This window comes from Gobius niger (assembly GCF_951799975.1).
Source record: "Gobius niger genome assembly, chromosome: 4".
Classification (NCBI taxonomy): Eukaryota; Metazoa; Chordata; class Actinopteri; order Gobiiformes; family Gobiidae; genus Gobius; species Gobius niger.
In genome coordinates this window covers 3,146,105-3,168,524 of record NC_136855.1, presented here as the reverse complement: position 1 = coordinate 3,168,524, position 22,420 = coordinate 3,146,105, and the positions used below count along the sequence as shown (strand labels likewise).

Genomic DNA, 22,420 nt, shown 5'->3' with positions numbered 1-22,420 from the left:
ATTTCAATGAAATATATTTATGTTTATGGTCCATCGCGTAGCAAAATGTCCAAAAGTTAAAGGGTACCGATACTTATGCAACCCACTGTATCAGCCTTTCCAACCCCCTTCATGTGGATATCGGTATCAGACCCCTCAACCCACAAATCCATATCGGCCAGGGCCTAGTTAAGACCTGTTTTAGACTGTTGTGGTTTGTTCCACAGGAGGGAGGTGTACCGGATCCTTCAGGAGGAGGGCATAGACCTGCCTCGATACGCCGTTCTGAATCGCGACCCGGACCACCCTGAAGGTACAGATCTTCTTCCTGAAGAGCTGAGGCTTTAGTCCTGCTTCAGTCCGGTTTCTGACCTGCTGTGCTCCCGTACTCAGAGTGTAACCTGGTGGAAGGAGAGGACCACGTGGAGGTGAACGGGGAGGTCTTTCAGAAGCCGTTTGTGGAGAAACCAGTGTGTGCCGAAGACCACAACGTCTACATCTACTACCCCACGTCAGCAGGGGGCGGCAGTCAGCGGCTCTTCAGGAAGGTACGGGACTTACATCCAGTCATTTCCAGAATGTCCCTCAGTCTCCATGCCCTCTGTGACTTCACTTTTACCTGAGTCATTCTTAGGATCACTGATTTTTCCTGCCACTTGAGTAAATATCTTTTAAAGTAACGCTACTGCCACTTTTGCATTTCAGAAGGATTCTCATTGAAGTTTGCAAAGAAACTGTTGATTTTAGAATGTAAACTGGATTAAGATTGGTTTCATAGGTATTACCCCATATCTCTATACAGAAACTGATGTAAGGTAGGATTATAATCTGAATGAAGGTAAGGTGTGATTTCCAGTTTAGTCTTTAAACAGTGGAAAGTCATTCTTGAAATGATGTGAGCTAAGGCTGGCAGTCCCTCTGTGTTTCAGATCGGCAGTCGCAGCAGCGTGTACTCCCCCGAGAGCAGCGTGAGGAAGACGGGCTCCTACATCTATGAAGAGTTTATGCCCACGGACGGAACCGACGTCAAGGTAAATCCCCCTCTGTCTCTCAGGTTCATACAGTGGGCTGCAAAAGTTCAGGCATAACCTTTAGACGAGCCAACTATCCTTTTGGAGAAGAAAGGGGAACAGAATTTCATGAAACCATCTATCCAACTGTAGGAACCTGGGGGTGGATCCATCATTCTTTAACTTCATGTCTTCATTTCCCAGGTGTACACGGTGGGCCCAGACTACGCCCACGCTGAGGCCCGGAAGTCTCCCGCTCTGGACGGTAAGGTGGAGCGGGACAGCGAGGGGAAGGAGGTGCGGTATCCCGTCATGCTCTCTGCCATGGAGAAACTGGTCGCTCGCAAAGTCTGCCTGGCCTTCAAGGTACAGCCCCATACATCTGTTGATGAAAATATTTTTCATAAAAGTTATTTTTTTCTAACTGAAATGAGACTGAGATGAAATCCTAAAGAAAACTAAATTACTTTTTTGTCAAAGGATGAAAGCTAAAAGTATATCTGGAGGAAAGCAGGATGTATTATTTTGAATTGTAGGATTATTTTATTATTATTTTATTATTATTACACATTAGCAACTGGAGAAGCACAGGCTTTGAAGAGGTAAAAAATCCTATGTGAAATATCATTCACCCCGTCATAGAACAAGGTACTTTTTGTTGTTCAGGCTCCACATGAGTGACGTCAAGATTAACCGGTTTTACAATGACCACTGTGAAGAAAGCTAGTGGTAGGTTAATGGTAAGAAGGTTAGGACACACAGTAAACCCCTGGCACGTCTCATGAGCTGTCGTGCCACTCACCGGTAAAGGAGAAGAAGAAGAAAACAGCTCAGACACAAATCAAATCTGATCCATTTTGACGCTGTCAAAGGAAGAGTCCCAAAAGAAGCATGTGCAGCGCTGAGATTGTTATGTCATGGTAAAAACTCAGGAAAATCAGCTGATTCATTTGTTTAGAAACGCTTTTACATTGTATTTACACAGTTCTGGTCAGGTTATAGATCAGTTTGCAACATCTAGATGTGGCTTATAATAATATTCTATTATAATTTTAAAATCATTATTTCTGTTTATTTAAATGTTGAAAGGTAAATGTAGAAATGGTTTAACAAAAAGAGATAAAAGATAAAACAGGCTGAATGTTCAATAGGTTTTCAATTAAAGCAACCCTTGAATGAATGTAGAAATGTACATACTATAATGTCCTTTTTTGTGAACATTTAGACAGCAGTGTAAAGGTTTGAGAAATTCTGTCCATTATCTTATTTTGATGTATGAATAATCATAAAATAGCAATATTTCTATAATCGTGACATTCCTACTCGACCCATGAGAGCATTTAAAAACGATTGTTTCCAGCAAACGGTGTGTGGCTTCGACCTGCTGCGCGCCAACGGCCACTCGTATGTCTGCGACGTCAACGGGTTCAGCTTTGTCAAGAACTCCATGAAGTACTACGACGACTGCGCCAAAATACTGGGGTACAACGCCACTTATACTGCAGTAACCCTTGATCTGATGAAAGCGTTTGATAGTGATGTGTTTTCGCAGGAACCTGGTGATGCGGGACCTGGCTCCTCAGTTTCAGATCCCGTGGTCCATTCCCACAGAGGCAGAGGACATCCCCATCGTCCCTACCACCTCCGGCACCATGTAAGATCAGGGCTGCGTCTGAAACCATCAAATTATAGCATCTTTGTCCTAATCCTAGCTCCTGATCCTTAACCTTTCAGAACCTTTATCTCTATGCAGTTAGTGAACTAGAGCTTCAGCAGCATTTGCCCAATCCGACCGCCCTTACCCAGGGCGGAAAACAGAGGGAATGTTACGTCCCCAACAGCTGTTTCAGAAAAACTACATTACCCATATAGTATTGGACTACAAAAATATTCCTCCTACTGCCAGGCCATGGACTTTAATGACTCAAACATGATCTACAATAACGAGAGATAGCTGTTTCAGATTTACCTTCCACAACTACAGCTTTATCACAAAAATCCTTTCCCTAACTCCTGCCTAACTGACAGCCCAATTCAGAGGCTTCTTATCATGGGGGCCGCTGACGCATATCCAGTTTGTTGAAAGACCTCTTTCCAATTTACTGCTTTCAGATTCAGCCCAGGACTGGATCCTCTTTCCACACTGAACTTTCCTGACTATATCATGGTTACGCCATTTTGTCCGACTGTCCAGAGAGATAAAGTAGTGCACTCAATATTTCCCACAGTGCATCCTGAAAAGTAGTTAGGAGTAGGGCTGGGCACTGTTCAATACTATCACTCTGGTATTGGAAAATAATTGGTCCAGTTGGTCCAGGGACAGCAGGAAGTGACTTGATTGTTTCTCTGAGCAGCACCTGTCCACTGCAGCGTCTGGCTCATTTCTTTGTCGGTTAATTGCCAGTTTGAGACAGATAAGAGTTTCTCTGAAGCTCCTAATGATGCTTTGAATTCAGCAGTTGCAAGGTTGAACGTTGGTCTCAACATTAGCACTGACTTTCAGCTGTAGTTGATAAATGATTGATGGTGCCCCCTCAGGCAAAAAGGCAATGATTCAAATTTGGTCGGTGTTTATCACAGAAATAGATTATTACTGACGTTGAATGAACTTATAGTTGATGTAGTCACTCATTCTGTTGGTGATTTGGACACCGCTCACTACTTTGTCCTCGCCGCTGGTCACGTAACAACACAAACGTGTTATGCGTTGAGGAGAAACTCGTGAGCTGTGTCCAAATCTGCTATAGTTGCGGCACTTTAGAGTAAACGAGGAGTTAGGGGTGAGGGAGGACTGAACCAAGTCTGAACAAGGTCTAATGTCGTTGTGTTGCAGGATGGAGCTGCGGTGTGTGATCGCGGTGATTCGACACGGAGACAGGACGCCCAAGCAGAAGATGAAGATGGAAGTCCGAAACCCCATGTACGTACCGTACAGTCTGGACTCTAGCCTTTGGAAAGAAGACGTTTCGTGGGAAAGAATGGCCAAAAATTGTATACATATAGAGGGACATTTTTATGTTCTATGTTCTGTATTTGTGGTATGTTCAATACAAAGTAAATATATATTTTTTAATTTAGTCTTTGTGTAAAGGTTACTCAAAGACTTTCTGGAAAAAAGTAGAAGTAAAAATGTTCCTTTTTTTTTTGTACTTTAAGGTGCATTATGCAACTTTTTATGTAAAAAAAAAAAACAACAACCAGAAAAAACAATTGGTCCTGGAGCGTCCTAGAGGCCATCGGGAGGGAAAGTAAAGGTACCATGCTAACCACCCGAAGAGCCACTGGGTCACTGAGAGCTCAAATACGCACATTAACTTTTCTTCTGCATAAAAAGTTGCATAATGGACCTTTATTGATTATGTAAATGCTTTACTTTTTTGATAAAGCTGATGTTTTGTGCTGTAGGTTCTTCGATCTGTTTGAGAAATACGGCGGGTATAAAACGGGGAAACTGAAGCTGAAGAAGCCGAAGCAGCTGCAGGTCTGTGGGCAGAACATATAATACTAGTGTTCTCAGTGAAAGTAAACCCAGCCGCTCTGTGACGCTGTTCCCCTCCCGTCCTGCAGGAGGTGCTGGACATCACGCGGCAGCTGTTGGCAGATCTGGGTGCTTTGGTCGACTGTGAGATCGAGGAGAAGAAGTCCAAACTGGAGCAGCTGAAGACAGTGCTGGAGATGTGAGTTTGTATGGCCTTTTCTTTCTGTATTTTTGTGTAAACCTTCCCTCTTCACAACAAAAATCCGTAGCTACTGTCAACACTCCAAATTGTTCTGAGGGCCAGAGGGTGGCCTCTTTGTGTTTTCACTGCTCTCCCCGTTTCTGGTCAGGTATGGACACTTCTCTGGCATCAACCGGAAGGTGCAGCTCACGTACCTGCCCCACGGTCAGCCCAAGACGTCCAGCGAAGAGGAGGGTAAGCAGACCTGTTCTTCCCTGTAACGTGGCCCTCAGGTGGAGCGCGTGTGAGACCATCTTTCACTGTTTCAGACACGCGCAGAGAGGGGCCCTCGCTGCTGCTGGTGCTGAAGTGGGGCGGCGAGCTGACCCCTGCGGGCCGCGTCCAGGCCGAGGAGCTGGGCAGGGCCTTCCGCTGCATGTACCCCGGAGGGCAAGGTAACTCTACCCCTGATGCTCTCCCTCAGTGTTGGGGAGGACCGGGATACATGTATTTTGGATACAAATTCTGAGTAACTGTATTTGGGTATTCGGGTTCCTGGTGTGTATCTTTTATAAGTCTGAGGCGCTCGGCAAATATATATAACATTTTCTGCTCCGCTACATTTCTCTAAAAGGCTCCAAAGTCAAAAGTCATGTTGTTCATGTGTTCAGTTCATTTAAAAAGCCAATAACGCACACTCCAGAACAGTAGGTGGCGCTGTGCAGATGTACTGTGAATGCCACTGACTCGCAACAAGGAAGAAGATTTGACCCCGTTGTGTTGCCAAAGTTATATTTCCTAACACTTATTTATGCAGATTTGTACGCTCTACTTTGAATTATTTTGAGCAACTTTAAATTTGAAGAAATAGTAATGTTTGACCAGTAGTATCTATCTGTAGTTTCACTTCAGTAACGAAACCAAGTAATTTGACCAACACTGTTATTAATCCAACTAAATGTGAAATTATTCTTAGTATCAGAATACAGTGCTCTAGTTGGACAAAGTATGTAAGTTAGTATGTTATGATTCTGATGTGACTGTTTTGTCTGCCTTCAGGCGACTACGCGGGATTCCCCGGCTGCGGGTTGCTACGGTTACACAGCACATACAGACACGACCTGAAGATCTACGCGTCAGACGAAGGGCGAGTGCAGATGACGGCCGCCGCTTTCGCAAAGGTCCGCACTGTCATTAAACGAATTGTCGGTATGGTGTCAAATATATTTTCAAAAGGATTACATTTGATTCAACCTGGCTCTAAAATGTTCTTGGAAAATTCTGATGTTTTTATTGCGAAACTTCAAAAAGGTCCAAAGCACATTCAGTTGTTGTGCAGCACGGTAGTGCAGTGGTTAGCGCTCGTGCTTCACAGCTAGAAGGTCCAGGTTCGACTCCGACCTGGACGGGGCCTTTCTGTGTGGAGTTTGTATGTTCTCCCCGTGTCTGCGTTGGTTTCCTCAGGGTACTCCGGTTTCCCCTACCACTAAAAACATGTACAATAGGCCACGATGAACGAGAGTGTGTTTGGTTGGTGCGCACACTAATGGTTAACTGAGTATTAACCGCTAAGGGCCTCGGTTAACGGTTAATGAAAAGCTTGAAAACGTGCAGCCTTAGTCCCTACCAAATAAACCAATGAACAAACAAATAGTTGTGGCTAAAATTATACTCTCAAAGTGTTGTGTGTCACATCCCATTTGCTTTTGAATATTGAAATTCCCATCATTCCTATGTCTGATGGAATGTTTTCAAATCTTAAATGAAATATGCACAGACTTTTCGCATTTGTGGCATTAAAAATATGATCTGTTGTTGACACACTCTTCATACCCCGGAAGCCACGATGTCCCCCCAAATCATGTCCCGGAATCATAATTTGTTTGCTGAGCAGGTTGTGGGTGGTATTATACTGCGTCTGAATGTAATGTTAATAGCAGGTTTTTAACGTAAATATGAGCCGGATTTTCATAAAACAAGCAGCTTTTTGCAGCGTGTGATTCAGAGAATGCATTCTTGTAGCTCAGTGTTTTTCACCCTTTTTTGAGCCAAGGCACATTTTTTTCATTGAAAAATCACGAGGTACATCACCAGCGGAAAATGTTTAAAAGTGTAACACTGTAGCCTATATTCACAATATAAAGTGGTTCTCATCAAAGTGTCTACAATAGGGACAACGTACAGTCTCCCCACAATGCCTCTGTCACACCTGTCGCATCCATGCGCCTTATTCTCTTGTGTCAAACAAATGAGCGACCTGCACTTACTGATATGGAAGAGTTTTACATGGTGACTCTGCCGAGCACTGGACAGCACAGAGACTCGACAACGGCACGTTATTTGCGACTAATAATATAATATATAATATAATAATTTCTTTTCAAAAAATATTTTTTAGACCACAAGGTAAAATTGGAAGAGTGTGATTGTTTTTCCGACAAATTCATAAAATGCGTCTTTCTTATTTCAACATGAAACGGAAATGTAATAACCAGTAATACCATAATGTTTACCAGCAGTTTTAGAAGTTTTATCTGCAGCTCAATGCTCAATTGCGTGAAAAATAAAACATAGGCTATACATAAACTATTACAATCGCAAATCGAATAGCAATCACAATATCTATCTTTGGGTTTTTTGTCAAAATCGCTCCGCCCTATTGTAGACTCCTGTGTGTAATTTTAGAACCATAAGCGATCGAGACTTACCGTTTTTGTTTTGGAATCTGCTGATGTTTGTCTTTCAAACAAGCTCCCTCTGAAGCAACAACTACACATGAATATACAGCGCCCCTGGTGTTAGAGTTCAACACTGACACTTTTAGAAGCTTCATACACAGGATTATAGACGAGAATTTTTTTCAAATATTGTCTAAACATATATGCGGTGCATATCAGCATCAGCAAAGCAAAATGCATCAAATATCTTCAAATATTGGCCTATATATCAGCTATCAGCCATGCCTACCGTACCCCCTTTATAACGATGTCGGACCCCAGAAATCCATATTGGCCGGGCCTTATTATTTATGTCAGTGATCTACAGTAAAAGTTTCAAATTGATATATCTAATTGTTTTCCCTGTTCACCTGTAATGTGTTCATGTGTGCCGTGTGTCCAGGGCCTGTTGGCTTTAGAGGGAGAGCTGACTCCGATCCTGGTGCAGATGGTGAAGAGTGCCAACATGAACGGCCTGCTGGACAATGACTGTGACTCTCTGAGCGGCTGCCAGCACCGCGTCAAGGCCCGACTGCACGAGATCCTCCAGCGAGACCGCCAGTTCACCGACGAGGACTATGACCGGGTAAAATACATCTAACTAAAGTAACAACAGTTCACTGACGAGGACTACGACCGGGTAAAATACATCTAACTAAAGCAACAACAGTTCACCGACGAGGACTATGACCGGGTAAAATACATCTCACTAAAGCAACAACATTTCACTGACGAGGACTACGACCGGGTAAAATACATCTCACTAAAGCAACAACAGTTCACCGACGAGGACAACGACCGGGTAAAATACATCTCACTAAAGCAACAACAGTTCACTGACGAGGACTACGACCGGGTAAAATACATCTAACTAAAGCAACAACAGTTCACTGACGAGGACTACGACCGGGTAAAATACATCTAACTAAAGCAACAACAGTTCACTGACGAGGACTACGACCGGGTAAAATACATCTAACTAAAGCAACAACAGTTCACTGACGAGGACTACGACCGGGTAAAATACATCTAACTAAAGTAACAACAGTTCACTGACGAGGACTACGACCGGGTAAAATACATCTAACTAAAGCAACAACAGTTCACTGACGAGGACTACGACCGGGTAAAATACATCTAACTAAAGCAACAACAGTTCACTGACGAGGACTACGACCGGGTAAAATACATCTAACTAAAGTAACAACAGTTCACTGACGAGGACTACGACCGGGTAAAATACATCTAACTAAAGTAACAACAGTTTACTGACGAGGACTACGACCGGGTAAAATACATCTAACTAAAGCAACAACAGTTCACTGACGAGGACTACGACCGGGTAAAATACATCTAACTAAAGCAACAACAGTTCACTGACGAGGACTACGACCGGGTAAAATACATCTAACTAAAGCAACAACAGTTCACTGACGAGGACTACGACCAGGTAAAATACATCTAACTAAAGCAACAACAGTTCACTGACGAGGACTACGACCAGGTAAAATACATCTAACTAAAGCAACAACAGTTCACTGACGAGGACTACGACCAGGTAAAATACATCTAACTAAAGCAACAACAGTTCACCGACGAGGACTACGACCGGGTAAAATACATCTCACTAAAGTAACAACAGTTCACTGACGAGGACTACGACCGGGTAAAATACATCTAACTAAAGTAACAACAGTTCACTGATGAGGACTACGACCGGGTAAAATACATCTCACTAAAGCAACAACAGTTCACTGACGAGGACTACGACCGGGTAAAATACATCTAACTAAAGCAACAACAGTTCACTGACGAGGACTACGACCGGGTAAAATACATCTAACTAAAGCAACAACAGTTCACTGACGAGGACTACGACCGGGTAAAATACATCTAACTAAAGCAACAACAGTTCACTGACGAGGACTACGACTGGGTAAAATACATCTAACTAAAGCAACAACAGTTCACTGACGAGGACTACGACCGGGTAAAATACATCTAACTAAAGCAACAACAGTTCACTGACAAGGACTACGACCGGGTAAAATACATCTAACTAAAGCAACAACAGTTCACTGACGAGGACTACGACCGGGTAAAATACATCTAACTAAAGCAACAACAGTTCACTGACGTGGACTACGACCGGGTAAAATACATCTAACTAAAGTAACAACAGTTCACTGACGAGGACTATGACCGGGTAAAATACATCTCACTAAAGCAACAACAGTTCACTGACGAGGACTACGACCGGGTAAAATAAATCTCACTAAAGCAACAACAGTTCACTGACGTGGACTACGACCGGGTAAAATACATCTAACTAAAGTAACAACAGTTCACTGACGAGGACTACGACCGGGTAAAATACATCTCACTAAAGCAACAACAGTTCACTGACGAGGACTACGACCGGGTAAAATACATCTCACTAAAGCAACAACAGTTCACCGACGAGGACTACGACCGGGTAAAATACATCTCACTAAAGCAATAACAGTTCACCGACGAGGACTACGACCGGGTAAAATACATCTAACTAAAGCAACAACAGTTCACTGACGAGGACTACGACCGAGTAAAATACATCTAACTAAAGCAACAACAGTTCACTGATGAGGACTACGACCGAGTAAAATACATCTAACTAAAGCAACAACAGTTCACTGACGAGGACTACGACCGGGTAAAATACATCTAACTAAAGTAACAACAGTTCACTGACGAGGACTACGACCGGGTAAAATACATCTCACTAAAGCAACAACAGTTCACCGACGAGGACTACGACCGGGTAAAATACATCTAACTAAAGCAACAACAGTTCACTGACGAGGACTACGACCGGGTAAAATACATCTAACTAAAGCAACAACAGTTTACTGACGAGGACTACGACCGGGTAAAATACATCTAACTAAAGCAACAACAGTTCACTGACGAGGACTACGACCGGGTAAAATACATCTAACTAAAGCAACAACAGTTTACTGACGAGGACTACGACCGGGTAAAATACATCTCACTAAAGCAACAACAGTTCACTGACGAGGACTACGACCGGGTAAAATACATCTAACTAAAGCAACAACAGTTCACTGACGAGGACTACGACCGAGTAAAATACATCTAACTAAAGCAACAACAGTTCACTGATGAGGACTACGACCGAGTAAAATACATCTAACTAAAGCAACAACAGTTCACTGACGAGGACTACGACCGGGTAAAATACATCTAACTAAAGTAACAACAGTTCACTGACGAGGACTACGACCGGGTAAAATACATCTCACTAAAGCAACAACAGTTCACTGACGAGGACTACGACCGGGTAAAATACATCTCACTAAAGCAACAACAGTTCACCGACGAGGACTACGACCGGGTAAAATACATCTCACTAAAGCAACAACAGTTTACTGACGAGGACTACGACCGGGTAAAATACATCTAACTAAAGCAACAACAGTTCACCGACGAGGACTACGACCGAGTAAAATACATCTAACTAAAGTAACAACAGTTCACTGACGAGGACTATGACCGGGTAAAATACATCTAACTAAAGCAACAACAGTTCACTGACGAGGACTACGACCGGGTAAAATACATCTAACTAAAGCAACAACAGTTCACTGACGAGGACTACGACCGGGTAAAATACATCTAACTAAAGCAACAACAGTTCACTGACGAGGACTACGACCGGGTAAAATACATCTAACTAAAGTAACAACAGTTCACCGACGAGGACTACGACCGGGTAAAATACATCTAACTAAAGCAACAACAGTTCACTGACAAGGAATACGACCGGGTAAAATACATCTAACTAAAGCAACAACAGTTCACTGACAAGGACTACGACTGGGTAAAATACATCTAACTAAAGCAACAACAGTTCACTGACGAGGACTACGACCGGGTAAAATACATCTAACTAAAGCAACAACAGTTCACTGACAAGGAATACGACCGGGTAAAATACATCTAACTAAAGCAACAACAGTTCACTGACGAGGACTACGACCGGGTAAAATACATCTAACTAAAGCAACAACAGTTCACTGACAAGGACTACGACCGGGTAAAATACATCTAACTAAAGCAACAACAGTTCACCGACGAGGACTACGACCGTGTAAAATACATCTAACTAAAGCAACAACAGTTCACTGACGAGGACTACGACCGGGGAAATACATCTAACTAAAGCAACAACAGTTCACTGACGAGGACTACGACCGGGTAAAATACATCTAACTAAAGCAACAACAGTTCACCGACGAGGACTACGACCGGGTAAAATACATCTCACTAAAGCAACAACAGTTCACTGACGAGGACTACGACCGGGGAAATACATCTAACTAAAGCAACAACAGTTCACTGACGAGGACTCCGACCGGGTAAAATACATCTAACTAAAGCAACAACAGTTCACTGACGAGGACTACGACCGGGTAAAATACATCTAACTAAAGTAACAACAGTTCACTGACGAGGACTCCGACCGGGTAAAATACATCTCACTAAAGCAACAACAGTTCACTGACGAGGACTCCGACCGGGTAAAATACATCTAACTAAAGCAACAACAGTTCACTGACGAGGACTCCGACCGGGTAAAATACATCTCACTAAAGCAACAACAGTTCACTGACGAGGACTACGACCGGGTAAAATACATCTAACTAAAGTAACAACAGTTCACTGACGAGGACTATCACCAGGTACAATACATCTGTACATTTCGCAAGCTTAAGTGCAAATGCCAAAATACCCGTAAGTACTTCGACCGGTATAATATATCTGTATAGAGTCAGTTCTTCCAATACGCAAACTATAAAAGTTGCATAGCGTCGTCTCAGTCAAATCAGTAGGTTCTGTTAATAAACATGTTTTTACGGCTGTTACTGATTATGCTGCTCCTGGATAAACCCTGTGATGTGTTTTGCAGCTCGCTCCCAACAATGGCCCGTCTCTGGTGAACTCCATGAAACAGGTGGAGAACCCGGTCCAGACGTGCGACCGCGTCTACGCCCTGGTCCAGAGTCTGACCGCCCAGATCCGCACTCGCATGGAGGACCCTACCTCAGCAGGTAATCCCTGAGACCACACCTACAAGGGGGACGACGCCCGCATCTGCACCTACCTGACGATATCCTCTGCCCTGTCTCCCGCAGATCTGCAACTGTACCACTCAGAGTCTCTGGAGCTGATGCTGCAGCGCTGGTCCAAACTGGAGCGTGACTTTCGTATGAAGAACGGACGCTACGACATCAGCAAAATCCCCGACATTTACGATTGCGTGAAGTACGACGTCATCCACAACGCCACGCTTGGACTGGAGGACACCCTGGAGCTGTTCCGGCTGAGCAGGGCGCTAGCGGATATCGTCATACCGCAGGTGAGACGGGCGTTCCGACATGACTAAAGCTATAAAGAAATGAGAGAAAATTAACATTATACGGTTTTAGGAGTACGGCATTACTAAAGCGGAGAAACTGGACATTGCGTATGCCTACTGCCTCCCACTGGTCAGGAAGATTCTGATGGACCTGCAGCGCACCCACGAGGACGAGTCTGTCAACAAGCTGCATCCATTGTGAGTCACACCTGTCTCACAACCTTATATCCTTCCTCTAATTCTCTTAAACACAGCACTGTATGTGGTTCATGAGTGTCACTCTTAAGTAGGGTGGTTTTTTTTTGCCATAAATTCATATATAAATACAAAAGGACAGCAGGTTTTGATGACATTTTAAGTGTTTATTTTGTCAGTTTTATACAATTATTTGTCCAATCTGTTGAATATCCAAATTGGACACGAAGAATCCGCTGAACCAATGTTTCCACCTGCCATGTCTCTAGAAATTAGATATTGAACAGCCCATCTGATTGTAATTGTAAACGTTCAGAACAAACTTTACAAAAATCAGAAAATATAAAAATTGCTGCAGAAGTGTAACATTGCCTGCAAGCTGAATTCTTGTGGTATTTGTGACACACACAAGTCTCCATCTTGCAACAACATGAGATGCTGCTACACACAACACAAACGCACATAGCATTATTCAAGGCTAATGTTGAACGGATTTGTGGTTGGATTTGTTGAATCAGCAGCAAATGCATCCTCTCCCCGAAAGATTCAAGCCGGAGTGACTTTGATGTTTTTGCACGTACTATAGCCGGTGAATGGTGATGCTTTCACTGTTTTTCGTGTCTGAAAGTTTCATTTTGACCAGATATTCCCGTGGAGTGATGTCCCCGGGTCGCCACGTCAGAACGCGCCTGTACTTCACCTCCGAGAGCCACGTGCACTCACTGCTCTCGCTCTTCAGATGCGGAGGACTGCTCGACGTGAGTGACGAGCGTCATAACACAACTTTTTTATTTCCCATACCTATACTGGGGTTTTGTGTATCTGTCGATTTCCAATATAAACTGTTACCAACAGACAACTTGTGTACTAGCAATCTTATAAACAGCATTTCATCAACTAAACTAAACTAAACTACAAACACTCAGACCTTCTACGGTGGCCAATATTATTTTATTACTTAACTTTAATCATTGAGGAGTCATGTGTAAAACTAGCTTAGTGATTGAATTCTCCAAGTTCAAAGCTTCAAAGTAAGGCTATGGGGTTTTAAAACATGTGTCTGTTTAGTATCAGATATTTGGAATCGATCCTAAAATGTTCTCTTGATTGGTTCTGATATCAGGTGCAGCGTGAAGTCATTTCACATCACACACAACAAGAAAGAGCCAAAGCCACAACACTCACACACACAGATCGTGCAAACACCACACTGTCGGGGAATGGAACCAGGACCTTCACACTGTGAGGTGGCCGTGCTAACCGCTGATGTGTTTTGTGCGTGTGGTGCTGCCCTAGGAGGAGAAGGACCAACAGTGGAAGAGGGCCATGGATTACCTCAGCGCCGTGTCCGAGCTCAACTACATGACTCAGATCGTCATCATGCTGTACGAGGACAACAACAAGGTTCTACTTCTACTACTGTTACTATAACTGTGACTACTACAACTTCTACTGTACTGTTCTACTGTTCCCTTAATTGGCCGTTGACAATGTTTCCATGTATATGCTGCATATTACTATGTATGTTAAACATGATTTGAACAGAGTCATGGAACACAAATTTTGCAACAGAAATGTGTTAAAACTCGTGCGTAAAGTCTGAGAGGAGAACGACTTATTCAGAGCGTCAACTCCTCCTCAATACCAAGGGTCTTATCACACTAATACAAATGTAAATCGGAGCTTATTATTTGCACTTGCTCAACTTTAACTTAATGTTTAAGAAACAGTGGGTGAACGGGACAATGTACACGTTAGCGTCGTCGCCTACGTTTTTGAAGCCGCATCACGCGCCGCCCGGTCCGTCTGCTCGTAACCTCGTAACTCCTGCACCGCCTTTTTCTCTCCTCTCTCGGTCCTTCGTGAGAATAATCCAAACCTATGCGCGCTCAGCTAGCTCCGATGTGAGAGCCATCTCGTCATTTTAAAACGGTTTATGTTTCCGTACGTAGCAAAGCAAAGCAAAACCACGCGCTGTTAAACTCCGAGCTGCAGAGAGCGAGAGCCCCGCGCGTCAGAAACAGAGCAGCTGCGTCTTTACTTTAATAATTACGGCTAACACATCATGGCTTCTGGCAGGCTACTGAAACTAGCGCATATTAGTTATATCCGTGATTTAATTTACAGTGAAAAGTTTGTAGGTTTGCAAGGCCTACAGAAGACCAATGCGTGTTTCTGACAGGAGGGGGCGTGGCATCACGATGGTGGCTCTCCATCGTGATGGATGAGCAACATCACGATGGACGATGATATATACAAAATCTTTGTAACTCATATGTCACAAAATTAACCATACATTTAAACCTGGCTTGTCCATTTTTGACATTTGTCGCTGAAAATATGGACAATATGTAAAATACCTTATTTTCAATATGAAAATATAAATTGACAGAAAACTTGGAATTGATGACAAAAAATTATGAAATCATAAACGCAACCAAAAAGTTATTATACACAATATTCTTGAATATATAAAACATTTAAACTTATAGACTATCACTTTAAATCTCCCACATCTCCCACAGTTAAACCTGCGATGACTTAAAACAATACACTTTTGTTATTTGTGTCTTCTATATCCTTTTTATATTGTTTTAATATATTTCCTTGTCTTAGCTCATGGCCTTTTGGCTTTTGTCAGTTTTTAGACTATATCTTTCTGTCTGGTCGTAATATCGTATCAACAAGTATAATTCTTGATATCCAGGACATCTCCTCCGAGGAACGCTTCCACGTGGAGCTGCACTTCAGTCCCGGGGTGAAGGGGGTGGAGGAGGAGGACAACCCGCCCCTGGGCTTCGGTTTCAGGCCTGCGTCGGCAGAGGTGGCCCAGCAGGTGGAGGCGGCGCAGCCCGGGGCAGCGAGCTTCGGCCTGGGCAGGAGGAGGCACCCGTCGCCCCTGCTCTACAACGGTCCCAAGCACACGGACAGCCTGGAGGACCTGAGCGAGAAGCCCAGGAAGGGAGCAGCCTGTCTGGGGGAGGGAGGGGACAAACTTGAGGAGGGGGACCTCACGGAGGGAGTGGAGAGGACCGAGACCGACCGACACGTGCCTCTGTCAGAGCCCATTAGCATTCAGAGGAAGTCCCCGCTCATCCGCAACCACAAGACGGGCTCTATGGAGGTGAGGAGTCTACCGTAACTTTACAATATACAGTGGGAACCAGATGTTTACATACTTACATTTTTTTTTATATAGCAAATGCCATTATTTCTTCTGCCATTTGCTAAATGCCAGAAGAAATAATGGCTATTTTTTCTTCTTATCAAAACAAACCCATTAGAGAGATAGCAAACATATTAGGCGTGGCTACAGTTTGGAACATTATTAAAAAGAAAGAACACACCGATGAGCTGAAAAACACCAAAAGACCTGGGTGGGTGACCGAGGAATTCTTTCCCCGGTGAAGAAAACCCTTCACAACAATAGGTCAGATCAAAAACACTCTCCAGGAGGAGGTGTATGTGAGTCAAAGTCAACAATCAAGAGAAGATTCACCAGAGAGAATACAGACCATTAACCACAAGGTGGAAACCACTGGTGAGCCTCAAAAACAGGAGGCAAAAAACCTGTAAAAAAGCCTTTACAGTTCTGAAACAACATCCTAGGACAGATGAGACAAAGATCAACTTGTACCAGAGTGATGGGAAGAGAAAAGTATGGGGAAAGAAAGGAACTTGTACTTATTGATGATGTGACTGTTGACAAAAGCAGCAGGATGAATTCTGAAGTGTTTCAGGCAACATTATGAGCTCATATTCAGCCAAATGCTTGGACGCCGCTTTCAGTGCAGATGGACAATGACCCAAAGCTACTGCCAAAGCCAAAGGGCAAAGAAGTGAAATGTTATTCAATGGTCAAGTCAATCGGCGGGCATGAATCCAACCAAACTGAAGCGAAAATGTCCCAAGTCCCAAGAACAAGCAGGAACTGAAGACATTACAGTAGAGGCCTGGGAAAGCATCACCAGGGATGTGCCTTCTAGACTTCAGGCCAGTGCTTCATTTGTTCTCCCGTTTGGGGGAGCGCATTCCCCCAATTTTCAGTTTTTCAGTGTAAAAGATCCAGGAAATATTTAGGAGGATCCGGCAAAGATTTGATCTGATATGTGTTTAATGAGAGTCTTCCAGCCATTGCTTTGACAAGGTTCCCGGAATCCATCACATGGATAAGCACTGCTTCAGGCTGTAATTGACTGCAAAGGATTTGCAACCAAATATTAAAAAGGAAAAAGTTTGATTTATAGTTGTTACTTTGTCCCATTACTTTTGGTCCCTTAAAAAGTGAGAGACTCACATAAAAGCGCTTGTAATTCCTACACCGTTTATCTGATTTGGATGTAAATAGCTTCAAATCTAGGTGAAAGTCTCCAGTTTAAGCACAATTTGGTTGTTTCATTTCCAATCTTTTGTGGTGGTTTATAGAGCCAAAACAATGAAAATTTAGTCGATGTCCCAGTATGTATGGACCTGACTATATCTCTCATTCTTCTGGTATTTAGCAAATCAGAATCATTTTTAAAATTCTAATTGACCAAAAAAAGTAAAAGTTAAATCTGGTTTCATGTCAGCCAGTGAAAAAATTATATACTATATTATTTATATAGTGTATGTAAACATCTGGTTTCCACTGTAGCTTTAAAAGGTCAGCACAGACGACTTTTTTGCCCGATTTTGCTCTATCCGATTTTTCTCGAGTCGTGGTTAGTCAAAGGCAGTCACACTGAGGTCGTGTCTCACACACAACCACAAGACATTTTACTAGTGATCCCATTACACTGCTCATATCAGTATGTTGGGGACTTTCTCAGTAGCAATGATCAAATGCTATTTTTGCAATTGCTGTGTTGCTCCAAAAGAAGATATACTGAAATAAACTAGAAAGGTGTGAAAATAAACACTGTTTTATCACTTTAATACCCCAGTCTTCTGCAAGTCAGTGAAGTGGAGTGTCCATATGAACCTTGTGTTTTGTTTCCGCAGGTTTTGTCCGAGTTGTCATCGTCATCTAAAGTGGGCAGTTACCGGCTCTTCTCGTTTTGTTCGCGACAGTCTCCGGAGGTGAAGCAGAGCGGCCTCGGTGAGTCTCCCTCGGCCCACACCAGCCCTTCCCCAGCTCCCCCCCACATCCCCAGCACGTGATAGACACGACTGCTGTGGGCCAGTCGCAGAGAGGAGCGCACAAGCTCTGTTCTGATTGGACCAGCTTTTCTACAGTCTCAGTTTATTCACTTGGTTTTCATCTGAACCTGCTCAGAGGAAACGGTCGGTTTAGTTTTCTCTTCCAACCGTTGTCCGTGTAGTTACTGCGCAAACGAAGTACGCTCCTTTTCAAAATATCTATGGCCCCCTCACGAAAATCAAACCAAATGTAGGGCCGGATATCCTTGGTATTCCCTGCTTTAGTCTTTCTTTGGAACTTGGAATGAACGCTTTTATTAGCAGCGGAAAAACCTCACTGAGAGTTTGGAGAAAAAAAAACAAATTTGTAAATTGTTTTCCTTGAAAAATATCATCAGTCGATTGTGATTTTGCAACATCAGTGGGCGGGGCTGTCACTGTAAAGTGTCTGAAAGTCACAACTCTGAAAGTCTCTACTCGAGGAAACTCCGAAGGGGCCATTACTGAGGATTTAGTGGAATTGGAAGAGGGAAGGTGGATTGGTTTCGCAAAGTGCCAAGTCTAGTCCAGCTTTAGTCCAGCTTTTGTTCTGCTTTGGAACTTGGAATTGAACTGGTTTGGTCTCACTTTAGTCCCAGTCTAGTCCTGTTTAGTCCAGGATTAGTCTAGTGCGGGCTTATCCTGGTTCAGTTACTGATTTAGGACTGTCGTAGTTAGGGTTAGGACTAGATTAGTTCCTTGCCTGGATCCAAACCCAGTCATTGCGATATCTTGCATGCCTCCTCCCTCCCTGTCTTCTCTGTCTTTTCCTCCTCTGTCCTTGCCTCATCCTCTTTGTGGGAAGGGTCTTTTGCTGCAGTGACTAACACGGCACCCTCTGCAGGCTCTCAGTGCGCAGGACTCTTCAGCACCACTGTCCTCGGAGGCTCCTCTAGCGCCCCCAACCTGCAGGACTACGCACGTGCGCACCGCAAAAAGTACTCGTCCGCCTCGCTGCCCTACAAAGACGGTACGTAAGTCTGCCCTACAAAGACGGTAGGTGAGACTGCCCTGCAAAGGTGTCCATGGCCCACTCCAGAGGAAAAGTGAAATGACTGACTGGAACCTGAACAAATGAGACTCACCCACAGCTCACACACACGTAAATTTGGTTTCCCGACAAATTAGAGTGCGTTATTCCACTGGCCTTTACATAAGCAGTCTGTCGTGTGGGAGCGGGAAGTGTTAAGAGACGAGGCATTACGGTAAGAAACTGCCACGACCCAGCGCTGTCTCTGTCCACATTGTTTTCTACAGTGACTGTATCGTGGTCACGCTATTTTGTGCTGTGTCCGAATGTCTAGAATGTACCACAATGCAACGGGAGAGTGGGCGGGAGAGAGACAGGTCTGTGAACTAAACAGAACTAAACAGCTGTTTAAATTGCAAGTTGCCTACTTTTCATGAGTAAACCACCATATAGATGGTCTTGATGAAAGTTGGCTAACTTTAGCTTAGCTGTCAAATGATCGATAGTGCCCTCCTCAGGCAAAAAGGCCATTAAATCCATTAAACTGTCTATTGAATTTGCTCTATAGCAGCCCTGGTGCAGGGGTCACCAACCCTATGCCCAAGAGCACCCTGATGCCCTTTGGGGAATCCCCAGTTGCCCTTGAGACTTTATCTAAACAAAAATATTTGTATGAATTTGTCATATAATGTGCTTATTAGTCTATGATTAAATAATTATTTTGAACTAATAGCTCTTGAACCACTTAATGCTCTTGAAGTAGCCCTCGGCTCCAAAAAGGTTGGTGACCCCTGCCCAAATGACTACATATCGATTTCAATACAGTATATCGCAATACACCTTTGTCGCAATAAGTATCGTAAGGTCTGCTTTATCAAAGTATCGACACATTCAGTACTTCTTCAATGTAATACAGTCCCGATCTAAGACCAGTTGGAAAATAGTAAAAATTCACATTTTGCATGGTTGGATCTTAAGGTTACAAACAAGAAGAAATAGGAGTGATGGCGCTGCAAGAGGCCATGCTTTTGCCTTTGCGATCAGGACGCCATGACAGAGTGAATATCTGACAAAATATGACACTGAATCATTTGGACTGATATTTGATCCTAAACTCTTGATCAGCTTCAAAATAGCCTATTTAAGTTTATTTGTTGATTTCAATAAAAGCTTTACTACGTTTTTTGTGCAAAAAGTGTTTTTTTGTATGTGCCATTTTTCAACTGGTCCGAAATTTTTGCTTGATTTGACTATATATCTTCTGGAACAGTGACACAGCACTTTATATTAAACCCACATGTTGCTGTGGAAATCCACTTTACAGTCTCAACACTTGAAAACATGTAAAGTGAATCGTCTCAGCCCCAGTAGTCGAAGTCTCATGCTGTTAGTGATTCAGACTCAGCTCACTACTTTCTAATCACCGCAAGTCACGTGAACCTGGCGCCCGGGTCATCGTTAGTCATGTGACCTGCAGCGAGGAGAAAGTAGTGAGCAGTAGGGCTGGGTACCGGTAAATGATATCGGACAAAATGTTTAGGTTCTACTGGTATAAAAAAAAAATGAAAATGGGCACGGAAAAAAACCTTCTATCTTAAAATCCAAGTTTTTATGCTGTTGGTCCAAGGACAGAAGTGATCAGTGTTTCAGCTCCAATAATGATATATATATATATTTCAATTTTTTCCTATTTGTTCCTATTTTTGCCCCAACGTTTTGATGGTTTTACCAATTTTTTCCTCCCATGTGTTTTTTTTTTTTACGAATATACTGTATACACTACCGTTCAAAGGTTTGGGGTCACTTAAAATATCCTTACTTTTGAAAGAAAGGCAATGTTTTTTTCAATGAGGATAGCATTGAATATTCAGAAATACAGTTTTTCATTGATTGATTGGTTGTATGTTACAGTCTAGACATTGTTAATAGCTGGAAACGGGTGATTTTTAATGGAATGCCTTCATAGGTGTGCAGAGGTTCTAATGGTACACTGTGTTAGCTTATCGTGTTAGAGGATAATGGATGATTAGAAAACCCTTGTGTAGTTATGCTGGCACTGCTGAAAACTGTCGTGCTGATTAGAGAAGCTATAGAATGGGTCTGGGTGACCCCAAACTTTGGAACAGTAGTATACTTTTTTCATACAAATCTTATCTCACTTATTTTTGCCACCATTTCTCTCCATTTTTTCAAATTGTTCCCAATTTTTCTTGACATTGGAGATGAACTTGTTATTGTAAATGTGTATATATTCTGCTTTCTGCTTCTAATTGACAAATATTGTAGTATAGGTATCGGAAAATGTATTGGTCAGTTATCAGGATCGTAAACCCAGTATCGTAAAAGTACTGGTATCAGAAAAAATTTAACGGTACCCAGCCCTAGTGAGCAGCAATCAATGAGGAGACAAGGTGGACATTCGGACACAGCTTAAGAGAATTCATTTAGGATGTCATTTACTAAAATAGCCGGTTTGAACAATATATTCAATGCTGCAGCTTCAAATAAATGGTGAATATCCTAAAACGTGCAAATATCGGTGCGATGTATCGGGCTGACGTGGATCTAGCTCGGAGCGGCGCTGTGTTGTCTTCAGAGACCTCCCCCCTGACACTGACTGCTCTGACTCTTTCTGTCTGAAGCATGGGCCATCTTCAGTTCCATCATTGTCATCATTTATTTTCCCACCGCATGAGTCCGTGGCGTCCCAGTCCGTCGTGTTGTCGTCGCTGTGCTGCATGAGGCTCTCGCTGAAAGCATCTCTGGGCCAAGTTTTTATTTTGGAACTTACTTTCCACCACGCGCCGCGGACAAAAAGCACTGTCCGCGAAATCCACAGCTTCATTTTGTGAAAATCAAACCAGGAAGTGGCTCTCACCCCATCACATGACCCCAGCCCATCACCTGACCCGAGGATTGGTTGTAACCCCGGCCCTGTGTGTTTTGCAGAGCTGTTGTCAATGCCGGCCGTAAAACGGTTTTCTGTGTCGTTCGCGAAGTATCCGACCAACGGTACGTCTCTACACTTTTACCCTCCTCTGTCTTGCATGAACTTTTTATTTTTATTTTTGGTTGAATTTTTCATTGTTGTTTTGTCGCTGGGTTTTTCCTCACGTTTTTTTGAGTTTGTAACTGGGGCTGCACCATTGATCACAATCGAAAAGTAACAAATTGCGAAGATGTTGAATGCTCCTGGACATTTTTCAGCTGTGCACTGTTTGAAAGCATAAGTCACACTTCTGATTGCAATTGACCTTTCGCAAAAGCCCTGCCCCCCTTCCCCCCCGTAGTTACTGTTGCCAGCCCGTCGA

At 43.2% G+C, this 22,420-nt stretch overlaps 1 protein-coding gene across 2 annotated transcripts in view; it reads left to right on the top strand.

Annotated features, from left to right (window-relative positions):
- Window positions 1-22,420, top strand: part of ppip5k1a (diphosphoinositol pentakisphosphate kinase 1a) — a 47,092-nt gene that overhangs the window by 7,710 nt on the left and 16,962 nt on the right. The window contains exons 6-27 of one of the 2 annotated variants that reach the window (XM_079555093.1): window positions 207-292; window positions 373-527; window positions 909-1,010; window positions 1,194-1,355; window positions 2,350-2,471; window positions 2,542-2,643; window positions 3,823-3,909; window positions 4,395-4,470; window positions 4,557-4,666; window positions 4,818-4,903; window positions 4,978-5,103; window positions 5,708-5,829; window positions 7,769-7,951; window positions 12,335-12,476; window positions 12,561-12,784; window positions 12,855-12,982; window positions 13,623-13,737; window positions 14,276-14,383; window positions 15,687-16,103; window positions 17,963-18,059; window positions 18,984-19,109; window positions 22,059-22,121. In XM_079555093.1, coding sequence (XP_079411219.1) covers window positions 207-292; window positions 373-527; window positions 909-1,010; window positions 1,194-1,355; window positions 2,350-2,471; window positions 2,542-2,643; window positions 3,823-3,909; window positions 4,395-4,470; window positions 4,557-4,666; window positions 4,818-4,903; window positions 4,978-5,103; window positions 5,708-5,829; window positions 7,769-7,951; window positions 12,335-12,476; window positions 12,561-12,784; window positions 12,855-12,982; window positions 13,623-13,737; window positions 14,276-14,383; window positions 15,687-16,103; window positions 17,963-18,059; window positions 18,984-19,109; window positions 22,059-22,121 — 2,939 coding nt within the window. The remainder of the gene's footprint in view (window positions 1-206; window positions 293-372; window positions 528-908; window positions 1,011-1,193; window positions 1,356-2,349; window positions 2,472-2,541; window positions 2,644-3,822; window positions 3,910-4,394; window positions 4,471-4,556; window positions 4,667-4,817; window positions 4,904-4,977; window positions 5,104-5,707; window positions 5,830-7,768; window positions 7,952-12,334; window positions 12,477-12,560; window positions 12,785-12,854; window positions 12,983-13,622; window positions 13,738-14,275; window positions 14,384-15,686; window positions 16,104-17,962; window positions 18,060-18,983; window positions 19,110-22,058; window positions 22,122-22,420) is intronic. The other variant, XM_079555094.1, reaches the window with a different exon arrangement.